Here is a 16,410-nt window from a genome sequence, read left to right as displayed (position 1 = left end):
CTGGGCACATGCTCAATGTTATATATATTCTTTTCCATGCCAAGCAGAATATGATTGTCTGTAACTCTTAGAATAAAAGCATTCGTGTTTGGTATGCAACAAAGCGCACTGCCACGAACATGATCGATTTTGTATTCTTGGATATAATCCAGAGATGAATTCAGGCAAAGCTGCACAATTTTTGTGAAGATCATGTTGGCACATTCTGCAGTTGAATACAAAATCTTTACCGTTTTCGCCACAACCGAATTCACCATGGCTATAAAGTGAAGTAGACAATAGTTGAAGGGCTTGTTCCCAACACACATATGTTTGTTCTTAGCAAGGGAACTTGCGACATGAATAAACTTTTTCAGATTAATGTTTATTCTGATGGAAAGTAAGCAGTAAGGCCATGAGGGTGGCTGAAATGCTTGTCTTCCATGATCTGATTATGAATTCTGTATTTGGATCAAGTTTGAATTAGATTGTGAACTTGATACTTGTTATCAGGCAGCTGTGCCTGTATTCTTGACTTAATAGCTTTATTTCTTACATATTTAGTCGATTTCAATGGGTGATTAGTGCAGCATGAAACTAGGGATTTCAGACATGTTAGTAGCAATCTTACCATCACATGACTCTCAATGTAGCAAGCCTTGAACATCCTTATAATCTCAAGAACCACAAATTCTTTCCACAGCAAAGCCCAAAGCACTGCAGAAAAAAAAATGCGCTCTACAGTTCCACACACATTAACATATCTTACCAATTCAAAGACAAAATATTATGCCTTGAAATCATGGGAGTTGATCAGGCAAAGCACTATCATTAAACCCTTCTCTTCACAAAGCTTGGTTACACTTGATTAAAGCGATAATCACTTTTCTCCAATCCAAAGGCATTCGCCAAAAAGACTTGGCAAGAATCTTCATGATGAGTCCAAAGATACGAACTTCTGAGATCAAAACTGACTTGAACCCTGCTTCAATTTTTTTTTTCTCTTGACCTTCAAGCCCCGGATCAAGATTTCCGGAAAGTAATTAATAAATGTCCTAGATTACTTGTTTCAAGTGTGAAAGGCCAGCTCGAACCAGCTTTGTTTTATCTTATGGGACTTGGGTTTAAGGATTTGAATGCATTGGCTTATCAAAGATGCAATCTTGTTAGTGTTGAGTGTGGAACAAACGCTTATTCCTAAGTTGGATCATTTGATGAGTTTAGGTTTTCGAGAAGTGAAGTAGTTTGAGATGTCCAGGGTTGTTTACTTTTAGTGTGGATAATAATTTTAAGCCGAATTTGGAGTAGTTTACGAATGAGATGGGAGGTAGCTTCGAGCATTTGATGACATTTCCGCGCTACTTTGCTTTTCTCTTGGAGGATTTGTAATTACATTTCCGCGGGTAAAAAATTGGATAGATTACACTTGATACACATGAACTTAAAACCTAGTTGCAGTTTAAAGCACAGTGTTTCACAGATCACACATCTGCACCTTGCAGTCCATCTATACACTTTTACCTGACACTCACTCGGTGCCAAGTAGTATCAGGTATTCAGGTGTAATTTCTGAAACAGTGTACACCTGTCTGAGTGAATCAGAGCTAACTGTAGTTCAATAAAAATGAAGTGGTTCCTTTGATAATTTGATAGAATCTGGTTGAATGAAAAAACAGATTCAACACATACATTCGATATAGGATCCAGCAAGGGAAGTTAATTATCCTTGATCTTGTGCTAGCCTCAGCATTAAACATCAAATTACATTATTAATCCAGAATTTGCATTAAACATCAAATTACATTGGCTTTGTACCTAAGCCATTCAGAAAATTTCCAAAAACCACGTTATTGTTTGTGTGTACATAAAAACAACAATATTACAGAATAAGAACAAAATGAAAACATGACTCCTCAGATATGCGCATACATATACTGCATTACAAATCTGATCTTATTAAGAATTTTAACAGAAAACATAACCATCGGTTGCTGTGTAGTTTAATACCTTATTTTAGTTTCGTACTTGTAACGCCCGTAGCCATACGGTCCATACTGATACGGACCATGCATCCAAGTTTCATACATCTCGTTTTGTGCATCAAACATTTGTTTCATACTTTGAAGGTTCATCATTTCCAGTTTAGTCGCAAGGTTTTGTTCAACCACTGCTTCCATTTTGGACTTTGCTTTTGCCTTTGCCATCACACATTTAACATGAGTCCCGAAATCGCATTCTTTACAGTAGTAATTCCATAATTTTTCATGAACATTTTGAAAACATACATCACATGTGATTTGAGAACCCTCGGGCACAACCAAGTCTTTAGCAGAGTAATATAATGTAAGCGGGTGTTCATGATCTTTGCGCTTCATTGTTTTAGGCAAATTCCCGCATTTTTCGTGAAGATCATAATGGCAAACACTGCAATTGAACTCAGACGCTTCTCCAACTTCTCCACAAGCATCGCAATAGAAAAAACCTTCCTTATAAGATGGTGCAGACAAGAAATGAAGAACGTGTTCGGGGTGAGACTTATGACTTATTTGTTTCAATTGTGTTTGAGACGGAGGAAGTCTAGAGCTGGTGGATGATTCGACGTTGAAATTTGAACAATGAAGGTGAAGATCATAGTCACATTTTGAGCAGCCGAATGAGAATCCGAAACCTGGTTGGTTACAGGAATTGCAGATAAAGCTACCAGATGGATAAGTTGGGTAAGGGACAAGGTTTAAAGGGTGAGCAGGATGATCAATAGAGCGAGTTGCGAGAAAGCATTGTTCATGAAAAAAGAAATTGCATTCCCAACACACGTATGTTTTGTCGGAGCAATACAACTTGCAACCAGAACAAATGGTTTCAGAATTTGGTTTAGTTTGAAGAAAAGTAAGGCCATGAGGGTGGCTGAAATGCTTGTGATCCATGCTTATTTTCTCTGTTGATCACTTGACTTTATAGCAATAATTAGTTTTAGTTCTTACCTATTCACCGCATAAAATGTTATAGTCAATCTCCCTAGCTGATTTCTGCAGCATCAAACTAGGGATTTAGACATGTTAGTACGAATCTTACCATCATAACCATAAAGAAAGAAATCAAATAAAAAATCATAACCATCACAGGACTACGAACTTGGTCAATCAATAAAATAAAAAAGAATTTGCCTGCAATTTTCTAACTGGAGTTTATATTATTATAAAATACTAGCTTAAATCCCCCGTGCATTGCACCGTTTCTCGTTAATATAAATATCTTTATTATTTTATTGGTGTAACCATATCATAATATTAACTTTAATATATTCGTATAAATATATGATAATAATAGATTTATAGTAAAAAAAATAAATAGAAAGAAGTTGTGTTTGTAGTTTAGGATGATAAGAATATTGTTTAATATTTTAGCAATTTAGTAATTTAGTAGATGTAAAACACTATTCATTTTTGTTTTTACAAATTAAAATAGGGAATAATAATTGAACCAAATTATATCATATTTTGGTTTTATATCTCTTTTATATATAATAAGAGAACATGTTGATAATATTCATGAGATTAAAAAATCTCATTGAAATGACTAACTTACCCATATACTTTAAATTTATATAAAAGAACATGCACTACAAGAAATAAGGTTAAATACAACTGATTTAAATTCTACCGGGGTTAAATTCGACCGCACACGGTCGAATCCTTTGGACACGGCTAAATTTAACCAGCTTCGGTCGAATTCAAATGGCCGTATTTAAACGGTCGTATTTACAACCAATTTTAACCGAAAACGGTCAAAATTAAAATGGTCGAAATTAAACCGGTCGAATTTAGCCCCTAAATTCGACCAATTTTTTTGGTCGAATTTAGCCCTTGTAAAAAAGTGGAGAGAATTTTTTCACAAAGTAATTTATTTAGCACTTCTAAATTCAACCAATTTCGATCAAATTTTATATTTAAAAATGGCGGGAAATTTACCCATACTTTTAAAATTTTCAAAAAAAAGTGAGGGAAATTTCCTGCCCTTTTCGAAGTTATATTTCAATGGAATTCGGTTATATTTAGGATTTTTCAGAATTTTATTTTTTAATAAAAACTTTATTCAAATGTTAGTGAATATTTTGAAATTATGAATATGGGAGAGAATTAAAGTTTTCCAAATAAAAAAAATTAGTTCATAAAAAAATAATTTATGCGCTAAATTTTCAAATTTCTTTATTTGTTAAAAAGTAGTACTAGTCAAACTGATGCTTGACTTTCAAAATTGCAAACCAAATAAAATTATTTTGATCTGAAACTTTGGTTATATCACTAATATACAAATCTATTGACAACCATACAGTTGGATCGATGAAAAAAATTTCTAAAAAAATTGAAACACCAATTCAGGACTAAAAACTAGTTAGTTGTACTAGTCAAACTAATATTTGAAAGTTAAAGTGACAAACAAAATAAAATTATTTTGATTTGTTATATATATATATATCCATACGGCTGGATCGATGAAAAATATTTTTAAAAAAATTGAAACACCAATTCAGGACTAAACACTAGTTAGTTGTACTAGTCAAACTAATGTTTGATTTTTAAAATGGCAAATCAAATAAATTTATTTTGATCTGAAACTTTGGTTATATCACTAATATATGTATCTGTTGACATCCATACTGTTGGATCGATGAAAAATATTTTTAAAAAAATCAAAACACCAATTCAAGATTAAACACTTAGTAGTTATACTAGTCAAACTAATGCTTGACTTTTAAAATGACAAACCAAATAAAATTATTTTTATTTGAAACTTTGGTTATATCACTAATATATATATATATCTATTGACATCCATATGGTTGGATCGATGAAAAATATTTTTCAAAAAAAGCGAAACACCAATTCAATACTAAACACTATGTAGTTGTATTATTCAAACTAATGTTTGTCTTTTAAAATGGCAAACCAAATAAAATTATTTTGATCTAAAATTTTGATTATATCTCTCATATATATATTTATTGACATCCATACGGTTGGATCGATGAATTTTTTTTCCATTAATTCAAGATTAAACACTTAGTAATTATACTAGTCAAATTGATGTCTGACTTTTAAAATGGTAAACCAAATAAAATTATTTTGATTTGAAACTTTGGTTATATCACTAATATATATATTTATTGACATTCATACAGTTGGATCGATAAAATATATTTTTAGAAAAATCGAAACACCAATTCAGGATTAACCACAAAGTAGTTTACTAGTCAAACTGATGTTTGACTTTTAAAATGGCAAACCAAATAAAAATGTTTTGATCTGAAACTTTGGTTATATCACTAATATATATATATATATATTGACATCCATATGGTTGGATCGATGATTTTTTTTTTAAAAAGCGAAACACTAATTCAAAACTAAACACTATATAGTTGTACTAGTTAAACTAATGTTTGACGTTTAAAATGGCAACCCAAATAAAATTATTTTGATCTGAAATTTTGGTTATATCACTAATATGTCTATCTATCGACATTTATAAGGTTGGATCGATGAAAAATATTTTTAAAAAAATCGAAACATCAATTCAGGACCAAACACTAGGTAGTTGTACTAGTCAAACTGATGTTTGACTGTTAAAATGGCAAACCAAATAAAATTATTTTGATCTGAAACTTTGGTTATATTATTAATATGTATATCTATTGATATCCGTATAGTTGGATCGATAAATAATTTTTTTTAAAAAATCGAAACACCAATTCAGGACCAAACACTAGGTAGTTTTATTTTTGGGCCAAGTTTGGGTTGGGCTGGTCTGGATGGTTTTATTTTTGGGCCAAGTTTGGGTTGTGCTGAGGTTTTTAGTTTTTATTTTAATTTGGTTCGTAGCTGAGTAGGACTATATATATATATATATATATATATATATATTGAAATCTATACAGTTGTATCACTAATATATATATATATATATATTGACATCCATATTAGTGGTTATACCACGAATATGACTAATATATATATATATATTGAAATCTATACAATTATATTAGTGGTTATACCACTAATATGACTAATATAAAGATTTTTAATCTTCAGACCTTGAATATTTTCACCAATAAGATACAATTAAAATTTATACTAAATTTCACTACACACTAATATTGGTGGAGTTTATGATAAAATCAGCCAAAATCATAATTCCATTTTTTTCTATTAAAATAATATATTATTAAAATAAGATTTTGTAAAATTTTAGTTCTAGCATAAAATAATAATATAAATTAATTTACACAAAAATAAGATATAGATCATAATAATTAAAAAAATTATAATTTAATAAGGGCTTAATTAAGTCAGGCCTAGCCCATCAATAGACAAACCCTAGCTCAACTGTTTAACATTTTTATTTAAAACCATCACAAACAGAACCAATATTTGTGGCCGCCTGCATCTTCTTCCCCACCTTCACCATCCTCTCCTCCTCTCACCTTCATATATTCTCATACACTGTCATCAGATTGACTTTTAATTGAAAGCTATGGAGTCGAAATCCAACGGGGAGATGATGAAGAAGAGCAAGAGATTGATGGAAAATGATGAGAAGATGAAGAAGTAACGAGAGGATTAAAGGTAGCAGGTGCGGAGAATGAATTGAATCTGTAAAAAGAAGAGGAGAGTTTGCGAGAGGTAGGGGCGGGGAGTGTGTGCGAGAGAGGTAGGAGCGGCATGAGTTGCTCGCCGGAGATTCGGACGGAGGCGGAGATGCGGCGGCAGTGGTGATTGATCCTACATATTTTAAAGTTGGGCACATGAAACGCACATGTGGAGGATGTTTTGGTCAAGGTGGACAAACTCATCTTTCCTGCTGATTTTGTAATTCTTGATTTCGAGGAGGATAAGAAGATTCACATAATCTTGGGAAAACTATTCTTGGCTACTGGCCGAACCTTGATTGATGTGCAGAAGGGTGAGCTCACTATGAGAGTACTAGATCAGGATGTGACGTTCAATGCATTCAATGCCATGAAATTCCCTACTGATAACGAGGAGTGCTTAAAAGTGGAACTGCTCGATTCTGTGGTTACTTCAGAACTTGATCAAATGCTAAGGTATGATGCCTTAGAAAAGGCCTTATTGGGAAATTCAGATAGTGAAGACGATGAACAGTTACAGTATTTGAATGCTTCTCCTTGGAAGCGAAGGCTTGATATGCCTTTTGAATCTCTTGGATTGGAGGAGCTGAACAAGTCTCCAAAGCGCCTCAAGCCATCTATTGAGGAAGCTACTACACTTGAGCTTAAACCATTGCCTGAACACTTAAGGTATGCTTTTTTAGGTGATGCATCTTCTTTGCATGTTATTATTGCATCTGACCTTTCAGGTAGTGATGAGGAAAAGCTCTTAAGAATTCTGAGAGAGTTCAAATTGGAAATTGGATGGACTATAGTAGACATCAAGGGAATCAACCTTTCTTATTGTATGCATAAAATTCTGCTAGAGGAAGGTAGCAAGCTTACTGTTGAGCAACAGAGAAGGCTGAATCCGGTCATGAAAGAAGTTGTGAAGAAGGAAATTCTCAAGTGGCTAGATGCAGGGATCATCTATCCCATTTCTGATAGTTCTTAGGTGAGTCCAGTTCAGTGTGTGCCGAAGAAAGGAGGCATCACTGTGGTAGCTAATGAAAAGAATGAGCTCATTCCTACTCGAACAGTCACGGGGTGGAGAGTTTGCATGGACTACAGGAAGTTGAACAAGGCCACGAGGAAGGATCACTTCCCTCTTCCTTTATTGATCAGATGCTTGACAGATTGGCTGGGCATGAGTATTATTGTCTTCTGGATGGCTATTCGGGCTATAATCATATTTGTATTGCTCCAGAAGATCAGGAAAAAATTACTTTTACTAGTTCATTTTGTACTTTTGCCTTCAGAAGAGTTTTTTTTGGTTTGTATGGAGCACCTGCCATATTTCAGAGATGCATGATGGCCATTTTCTCCGATATGATTGGTCAGAATGTGGAGGTGTTCATGGACGATTTCTCTGTGTTCGGTGATTCTTTTGACGAGTGCTTGCAAAATCTTGGCACCGTCCTTAAAAGGTGTGTTGAGACCAATCTGGTTCTCAACTGGGAGAAATGTCATTTTATGGTGCAACATGGCATCATTCTTGGGCACAAGGTCTCTAGTAAGGGTCTTGAGATGGATAAAGCCAAGGTGGGGGTAATTGAAAACCTTCCTCCACCAATTTTTGTTAAGGGAGTCCGCAGCTTTCTTTGTCATGCGGGTTTCTATCGGCTTTTCATAAAGGACTTCTCTAAAATCTCTAAACCCTTGTGCAATCTTCTAGAGAAGGATGTCCCGTTCAAGTTTGATGACGAGTGCCTAGCTGCTTTTGAGAGCTTAAAGAAGAGTTTGATAACGACACTAATCATAACTGCACCTAATTGGGATGAACCTTTTGAAATGATGTGTGATGCAAGTGACTATGCAGTTGGAGCAGTTCTTCGGCAGAGGAAGAATAATATATTTCATGTGGTCTACTATGCTAGTAAGACCCACAATAGTGTTCAACCGAACTATACTAATACTGAGAAAGAGCTATTGGCTATTGTCTATGGTTTTGAGAAGTTTCGATCTTATTTGTTTGGGACGAAGGTGAAAGTTTTCACTGATCATGCTGCGATTCGCTATCTCGTCTCGAAGAAGGACTAGAAGCCTAGATTGATTCGATGGGTTCTTTTACTTCAGAAATTTGAGTTAGAGATTAAGGACAAGAAAGTTATTGAGAATCAAGTCGCTGATCATCTCTCTCGTTTAGAAGATCCAAGTGCAACTTCACAGGATAAGATATTGATTAATAAGTCTTTTCCCGATGAGCAGTTGTTTGGGGTGCAAGAGGAAGAACCGTGGTTCACAGACATTGTGAACTACCTTGTGAGCAATATTATGCCTCCAGATTTGTCTTCTGCTCAAAGGAAGAAGTTTCTTCATGAGGTGAAGTGGTACATGTGGGATGAGCCATTCTTGTTTAGGCAAGGAGCTGACCAAATCATCAGGAGATATATTCCGTATAGCGAAACGGGGGGGGGGGGGGGGATCTTGCGAGATTGTCATTCGACTATTTATGGAGGCCACTATGGTGGAGAGAAGACAACAGCTCGTATCCTTCAAGCAGGATTCTTCTGGCCTACATTGTTTAAGGATGCGCATTAGTTCGTCTTGAAGTATGATCGATGTCAGCGTGTTGGTAATATGTCCAAGAGGGATGAGATGCCTCTGAATGTGCTTCTCGAGGTTGAAGTCTTCGACGTTTGGGGAATTGACTTCATGAGGCCATTTTTCTCATCTTGCAATAATCAATATATCTTGTTAACGGTTGATTATGTCTCGAAATGGGTTGAAGTCAAGGCTTTGCCGATGAATGATGCGAAGGTAGTGCTTAATTTTCTTCATAAGAAGATATTCACAAGATTTGGGACTCCAAGAGTCATAATCAGTGACGAGGGATCGCATTTCTGCAATCGCAAGTTCACTGCCATGATGCAAAGATATAATGTGAATCATCACATTACTACAGCCTACCATCTTCAGACTAATGGTCAAGCTGAGGTATCTAACAAAGAGATCAAGCGTATTTTAGAGAAAGTTGTGTGTCCATCGAGGAAGGATTGGTCTTTGAAGCTGGATGAAGCTGTTTGGGTGTATAGGACAACATACAAGACTCCGCTAGGCATGTCACCGTTTCAGTTGTTTTATGGTAAGGGATGTCATTTGACTGTGGAGTTAGAGCATAAAGCATATTGGGCTTTGAAGAAGTTGAACCTTGATATGGATGCAGCTGGTAAGAAAAAAATGCTTCAATTAAATGAAATCGACGAGTTTCAGCTTCAAGCGCATGAGAACAACAAGATGTATAATGAGAAAGTCAAAAGGTGGCACGATAGGGGTCTAGTGCTCAAATCATTTGTGCCGGGGCAATAACTTCTTTTATTCAACTCCCGTCTCCGTCTTTTTCCTGAAAAGTTGAAGTCGAGGTGGTCAGGGCCGTTTGTTGTCAAAACCGTGTTTCCACATGGAGCGGTGGAGATTTTTGAAAATGATCCAAGCCAAGCGTTCAAGGTGAATGGACAGAGGTTGAAGCATTACTATGGGGCCGTTTTATTGTCAACTTGATCTCTGGATTCTACGTCAAGCTAACGACGTAAACCAAGCACTTCTTGGGAGGCAACCCAAGTTTGTTGTACATTAGTAGATAGAGGAAGAAGAAAATAAGGAGAAAACCACAAAAAATAAGAAAAAGACAAAAAATTCAGTGCCAACTACAGAAGCACGGCGCGCCCGCGCTGAGAAGCGCGGCGGCCACGTTGAAACTTCAATAGCACGGCCCGCCCGCGCTGGTATGCGGGGCGGCCGCGCTGGTTTTCCAGAAGCACGGCGCGCCCGCGCTGCCATGCGGTGCGGCCGCACTGGCTCCCTGGACCTGAAAAATATCAGAAAATCAGAAATCAAATACAAAATCAAATCACACCCGAATTTCTTGCTCCCACCTTCCATATTTCCCTCTCCAATTCAGTTTCAAACACCCCATTCCTCCCATTATTCCCTTAATCAAATTCCACTTCTATTCTAAATATAATTCTCTTCCTATATATACACACACTTATACACAAATCTCTCCATCACTTTTTCAAGTCTCAAAACTTTAAACTTCTCTTATACACATCTCTTATTCTCTCTTATTCACTTCCAATGGCACCCAAAAGACAATGAACCCAAGTTAGCAGCAGCACCACCGATTCTTCTAGTGTTGGGGGTGTGAGGCCCAGGTTTGTAACTCCAGAGGCTGAGGCGGAGTATACGAGGCTGCTTTCGAAGCCCATAGACAAGGAGCGAGGTTTTCTGCCATCAGGGAGGGATGGTAAGTTGTTGGAGATGATTTTGGATATGGGTTGGATTACTTTTTTTGAGGCACTAGCTGCGGTGCCTATGAGTGTGGTTCGCGAGTTTTACGCGAATGCAAAGGCGGATAATAACGGTTTTACTGTGGTGAGGGGGTTGACTGTGGAATACAGTGTTGAGGCTATTAGGAGGGTGATCAATCAGCCCGAGAGACGGCCAGAGCAGGAGGATTGAAATGCTAAGACCGGTGAGGATTTTAACTTGGACTTTATTGTTGTTACGCTCTGTGTTCCTAGTACTCACTGGAAGTTCAAGAAGGGCACGAACGAGTATTCCACTTTCACTGTCTCGTGCATGAACAGGTTTGCACGTGCATGGAATTCTTTTATTTGTGCCAACATCATGCCATCTTCTCATGTGCATATGTTAATGTGGAGCGTGCATGATTATTATGGGGGATTCTTCAGGGAGATTATGTGGATCTCGGGATGGTGATTTATCAGGGTATATTGAGGTTTCTGTGAGGCAGTACTGCGGGTTCTATTCCCTATGCGTCCATTGTGACGAAGTTGTGTGTGACGGTTGGTGTTCATTGGCCCGCACACGAGCAACTGTAGCTTCCTAGTGCCCCGATTGATAGTTCAATGTTGTTGAGTATGCAGGAGTGGTACGGTGGTAAGCCTGATCTAAAGGGGCTTGGTTATTCTTATGACCACTTTCCAGGAGGACGTCCAGCACCTCAGGGATATGCTGGTGGTACGACTCAGGCGAGCAGAGTAGCTTGGAGAGCTGAGTTAGGTGAGGCTGGTCCTTCACGGTCACAACAGCAGCAGCAGAAGGAAGCACATGATAATGCTGGTTTGGGTTCAGCGCAATATAGGCGCTTGATGAGGAAGATGGATGCGATGCATGACATCCATAGTAGGTTTGCACATGATCTCACCCAGGCATTGGGGACTGCATTCAGAGCCACATGAGTTGATATATAGTGGCCAGTATTCGGTGAGGACTCTGTGTACCCGCTTCCAAACACTCCTGACACTCCACCCGTTGAGGGTGATGATCCTGATTTCGAGTAGGTATGCCTGATTTCCTACTATTACCTTCACTGAGGACAGTGAATATTTTAAGTTAGGGGGTGGTAGTTAAGGAATTTATGTTATTTGTGTGTCCATATAGCTTGTATATTCATGATAGTTTAGTTCATATAGTTGCATATTTGTCATGTAGTTTTTTTATTATTTTTTTTTATTTGGCATGTTAATATGTTGCATATAGTTCATGCATTTGCATTATAACATGATCCCTTAAGTTTACTTTTCCGACTGTTTTGTGATATTGATGCTAGTGTAGTGATGTCGTGTATAGTGATGTTAGGTCCTATCGAGTTGATTTGCATGTTAGAAGCAATAAATTTCACTAAGACTTATAGGTTGCTTGAGTGCTAGATCATGATCATGTCTTATTTGTTTGTCAAGGTTTAATCACTTGTTTATATTTAGAATTTAGGATATTCTCTTAATGACAACATAACATGGATATTTAAAAATTGGAGAAAAAATTGGATTTCATTGCTAGTTGTTGTGGCTAGGTGTCAAATGGCTAGTAGCCGGCTCATTTTATATGAGTAGTCTAGGGTTAAGCGAGATGGAGCAAAACTCACTTGTTCAGAAATCATGTGAAAAAAAATGAAAAAAAAGAAGAAGAAAAATATTTGTGTTATGCATAATTGATCACGAGTGGGCTCTTTAATACTCGAGTTATTAAGTTCTTAGGGGACTTTGTGCCTAGTGACCTAAGGCATTTATAGTCTGGGATCCACTAACCTAATGCTCGCTACATGGGTATTATTGCATAAGTCTTTTATGGACCTCATTCATTGTATGATCAAATAAGCATATTTGTGTTGTTATTGTTAAGAAATGAATAACACACAGAGGGGGGGGGGGGTGAATGTGTTTTACTGTTTTTGGACTTTTCTTGAATGTTTATGGTTGAACAAAGTAAATTAAATCTTGTAGTAAAATGTGTTCATGCAGAAATTAAGCTTGCAGAAAATAAAGAACACAAATCTTCAATACTCTTTCAATTTTATATTAAAATTAAGACTGTTTTGATACAAAATTTCTAGGCTCTTTGTTGATAAAGAGCTTAGCTTCTCCTTGAGAGTGTTACAAGAAATTTGATCTAACTTGTTACAACTGACTGAAGGACAAGTGTTAACTTTATAATTCAGTTAACTCCTGGTTTACACAGTGTACAATAAGATATGCTATTAGCTTTTATAAACTGTCACTTGTCATTTCTATTTATAGAAAAGTAGATCTTTCATTTCTGGCTTAGCATATCCTTAGCACCCCGTGTTCACTTTGATCTTCCTTTGTCAGTTAATCTTCACCATTGATCTTGCACATTCTTCAAGCTGCTTTTTGTAGACTTGTCAATACAGCTGTTTGGATTGTTTGTTGATTGTTAATCTTGAATATTGAACTGATCTGCAACTTTATACTTTGAGATTTTACCTCGAGATCTCCAATTTAGGTCTATAGAAAACTTGACATCTTGATAAGTATATTGGCTTATCGAGATCTCTAGTACTCTATATTTAGTTTGGCTTGTAGAGGTCTTCAGTTCTCTATAAGAGAATTTAGGCTTGTCGAGATCTCTAGTCTTCACATCTTCACTTTGACTTATCGATAACTCTTAGTTCTCCAGTGGCTTCTTGACTTGTCGATATCTCAGAGTTCTCTAGTAAAATTTAACTTGTCGATATCTCAGAGTTCTCTAGTGAATTTTAACTTATCGATATCTCTGAGTTCTCTAGTGAATTTTAACTTATCGATATCTCTGAGTTCTCTAGTGAAAAACTGACTTGTTGATATCTCCAATCTTCATGTCTTCAATTTAGCTTGTCGATATCTGTGAGTTCTCTATAAGCTTTCTGAGTTCTCTATAAGCCATTCTGGAATTCTCGAATGACTTCTCTATAACATTAAATCTGTGACTTGTAGAGATCTTGACTTAGAGTATTTTTATCCAAACAGATTTATTCAACTCCAAGCTTCTTCAAAATTCTTCTGAGGCATGATCATCTTGATCTTCTTCCAGATAGAATCCTTAGGCTTGATACTGTTTCAGGAAAAAGACTCCAGTCTGCTCCTTTGCATTTTTACAGACTTTAAATGTTATAAGTACAAAATACAAATTAAGATAACAATACAACTTACTTAGGGTTGACAAATTGTCTTAGTCTTGTTGAGATACATGCATGTTTTGCACAACAATCTCCCCCAATTGTCTTAGTTTTGATCAGGGACACTAATGATTTTGTTATCTTCAGTAATCTTTGACATCATCACTTATATATTACAATCTCCCCCAACTTGTTCATTATGAAATTATGCACAAGTTCTGATTGATGATGTCAAAACTCTAACTAATTGCAGAAGTCAATCTCCCCAATTTGTCTTCTTTTGAGTTTAACAAACTTTATTTCTATACATGTCTTTAATATTATCTGCATCAACATTGCCCTTATAAAGTTTGTACCACCAGTGCATTTAGATTTACTCTTCTCTCCCCCTATCAAGAAGGGAGTATTATTGTCTGACAACATCCAACAGCTGTTTTTGCATTTAGATATATTCTCCCTCTTTTTGACATTATCTCTAGGTGGAAAGATTCATCTAGATGCACATTGTTCAATCTTTTGTCATTGTCCATTTAGAACAATATCTGCAGCTGCAAGCTTCAGTGATTTCTGTAGTGATGAATTCATCAAGCAGAATAGGAGACTTTACTTAGACCTGCAGAAAAAGTCTTTCAGTAACAAAGTTCTAAACTCTCTGTTCTTTTTAATAAGTAGTCTCACTACTTCTCGCTGCACTAGTATCATGACTTTTAAGAGTCAGAGTTTCCTCACAAGGATTACTAAATCCAGACACTCATCTACCTCTCCTTTTGCCAGGAAGGATTCTGCCGCTCTTATTTTCTGTTTTTCTCTCAATCTTTTCTCTCACATGAAAGGATCAAATATTGTTTGACCTGTAGAAATAAGAGGTGGTTGAGAAGAGTTGTTTGTGATCATATGATTAGGGGTGATCCATATAGGTCTAATCATACTCATTTCACCAGAAGAGTGAGTATCCATTTTATACCTTGTGAGATTCTGAAGAATCAGTTGATTGATTAAACATTAATATGCAGCTGCATCTTTCATCAGTTTCAACTATTCTCACAGTGTTCTCAGTGATTCTGCCTTCATCACCATTTTGAGGTAATGGTTCTTGTGTGGATGGAGATTCAAGAGTTTCTGGATGACTTTGACATCCAGGTTCTTGTGTACTCTACTCCACTGTCTGAATTCTGAGCTTTTGTTAACACTATTTGCTATACAGTTGTGTCATGTTTATCAAGAGATTCTTCCTTGTCTATTATACTATGTGAAGTATAGGTTCTTGTGGAACATGGATCAGGAAATAATGGTGTTGCTATGCCCCATTAAGACATAGGTTCTTGTGTGCATGATCCAGGAAGTAAAAATCTTTTGATAGTCTCATCTATATGTCCAAGAGTAATCTCCTTTACTCTCTTTTAACTTTGTTGTTGTAGGAACTTCTGACAGTTTTCCTTAGCAAATCTTCCTTAAGTTGAACATAACAGGGTTAATGAGCTTCTGTGAAGACCAATATTAGATGAAGTTCTGGTACTTTCTTTGGAGATGAATCAGGATAGCCTTTGTAAGCATCTTGGACATGAAGGATTGTTCTAGTCATGTAGCTGTTCTGATTTAGTAAGCACAAGTATCCCCTACATGAATTCTGGAGGTTTAAGATAAGCATGAGGATCTTGGCTTATTACATCCTTCTCTTCTCAAACAACAAAACAAAAGGAGAACATTTTGTGAGGTTTCTATCCTTTTGTAAAACAGGTTTCTTTCGAGAGTCACCTGAGTGAGTTTGTGTTTGAGTTTGTGTTTGTGTTTTTGTGCTTGGGGGAACTGCAGTTTGGGTGTGAAAGATGTATTATCTACAGCTTGGCATGAATGCCTGTTGAGTGATCCATGGATCTCAGAAATCTTGTAATTAACAAGTTTCTTGCAAATATAGGCAAATTCAGGGAGTTTTGCAAAAATTTGATTATCAAAGATGTTTAGACATACAAGTTAAGGAATTTAAACCAAAATCAAGAATGATTTTGTGTAATATTCTACTTTACTTATCTGTTGATATGTCTGATGCATCAGTTGAAACCAAAATATGTTATCCCTGCTTTGAGTGATTGTCTGAATTTCCTGTTGTTGTCTTGAAGAGATTGTGTTTAACCTGTACTGCATTGAACATATGTAACTTTATGATGTTTAGTTTGACATATGCAGTGTAAGATTTTCAGTTGCAAGCAGTATTACAGGAAAGATAATAGATAGTTAAGTTATAAACACATAGCAATCAAGACACAAACAGCTTTTGAAAATAGAGAAGATGTAAGACTTTCATTAATTATAGAAACAGAGTACATGATGATTTAGATTTCAACAATTA

At 36.1% G+C, this 16,410-nt stretch overlaps 1 protein-coding gene and 1 pseudogene across 1 annotated transcript; one reads left to right on the top strand and one right to left on the bottom strand.

Moving 5' to 3' along the window:
* The first annotated feature begins 616 nt into the window (after positions 1-616).
* Positions 617-1,287, top strand: LOC141690757 (transcription termination factor MTEF1, chloroplastic-like; annotated as a pseudogene).
* Positions 1,288-1,759: 472 nt separating this feature from the next.
* LOC141693571 (protein VACUOLELESS GAMETOPHYTES-like) lies at positions 1,760-3,081 on the bottom strand. The gene has a single exon (XM_074498710.1). The coding sequence runs from the start codon at positions 2,901-2,903 to the stop codon at positions 1,980-1,982; it is 924 nt and encodes a 307-aa protein (XP_074354811.1). The 5' UTR covers positions 2,904-3,081; the 3' UTR covers positions 1,760-1,979.
* Between the last annotated feature and the right edge of the window lie 13,329 nt (positions 3,082-16,410).

The sequence above is a fragment of the Apium graveolens genome, chromosome 10 (assembly GCF_009905375.1).
Source record: "Apium graveolens cultivar Ventura chromosome 10, ASM990537v1, whole genome shotgun sequence".
NCBI classification, from domain to species: Eukaryota; Viridiplantae; Streptophyta; class Magnoliopsida; order Apiales; family Apiaceae; genus Apium; species Apium graveolens.
Note: the sequence above shows the minus strand (reverse complement) of the source record. Positions and strands in the feature narration are given on the sequence as shown.

Coding starts and splice junctions, on each gene's coding strand:
- LOC141693571 (XM_074498710.1), bottom strand. CDS start 2,903: ATGGATCACAAGCATTTCAGCCACCCTCATGGCCTTACTTTTCTTCAA.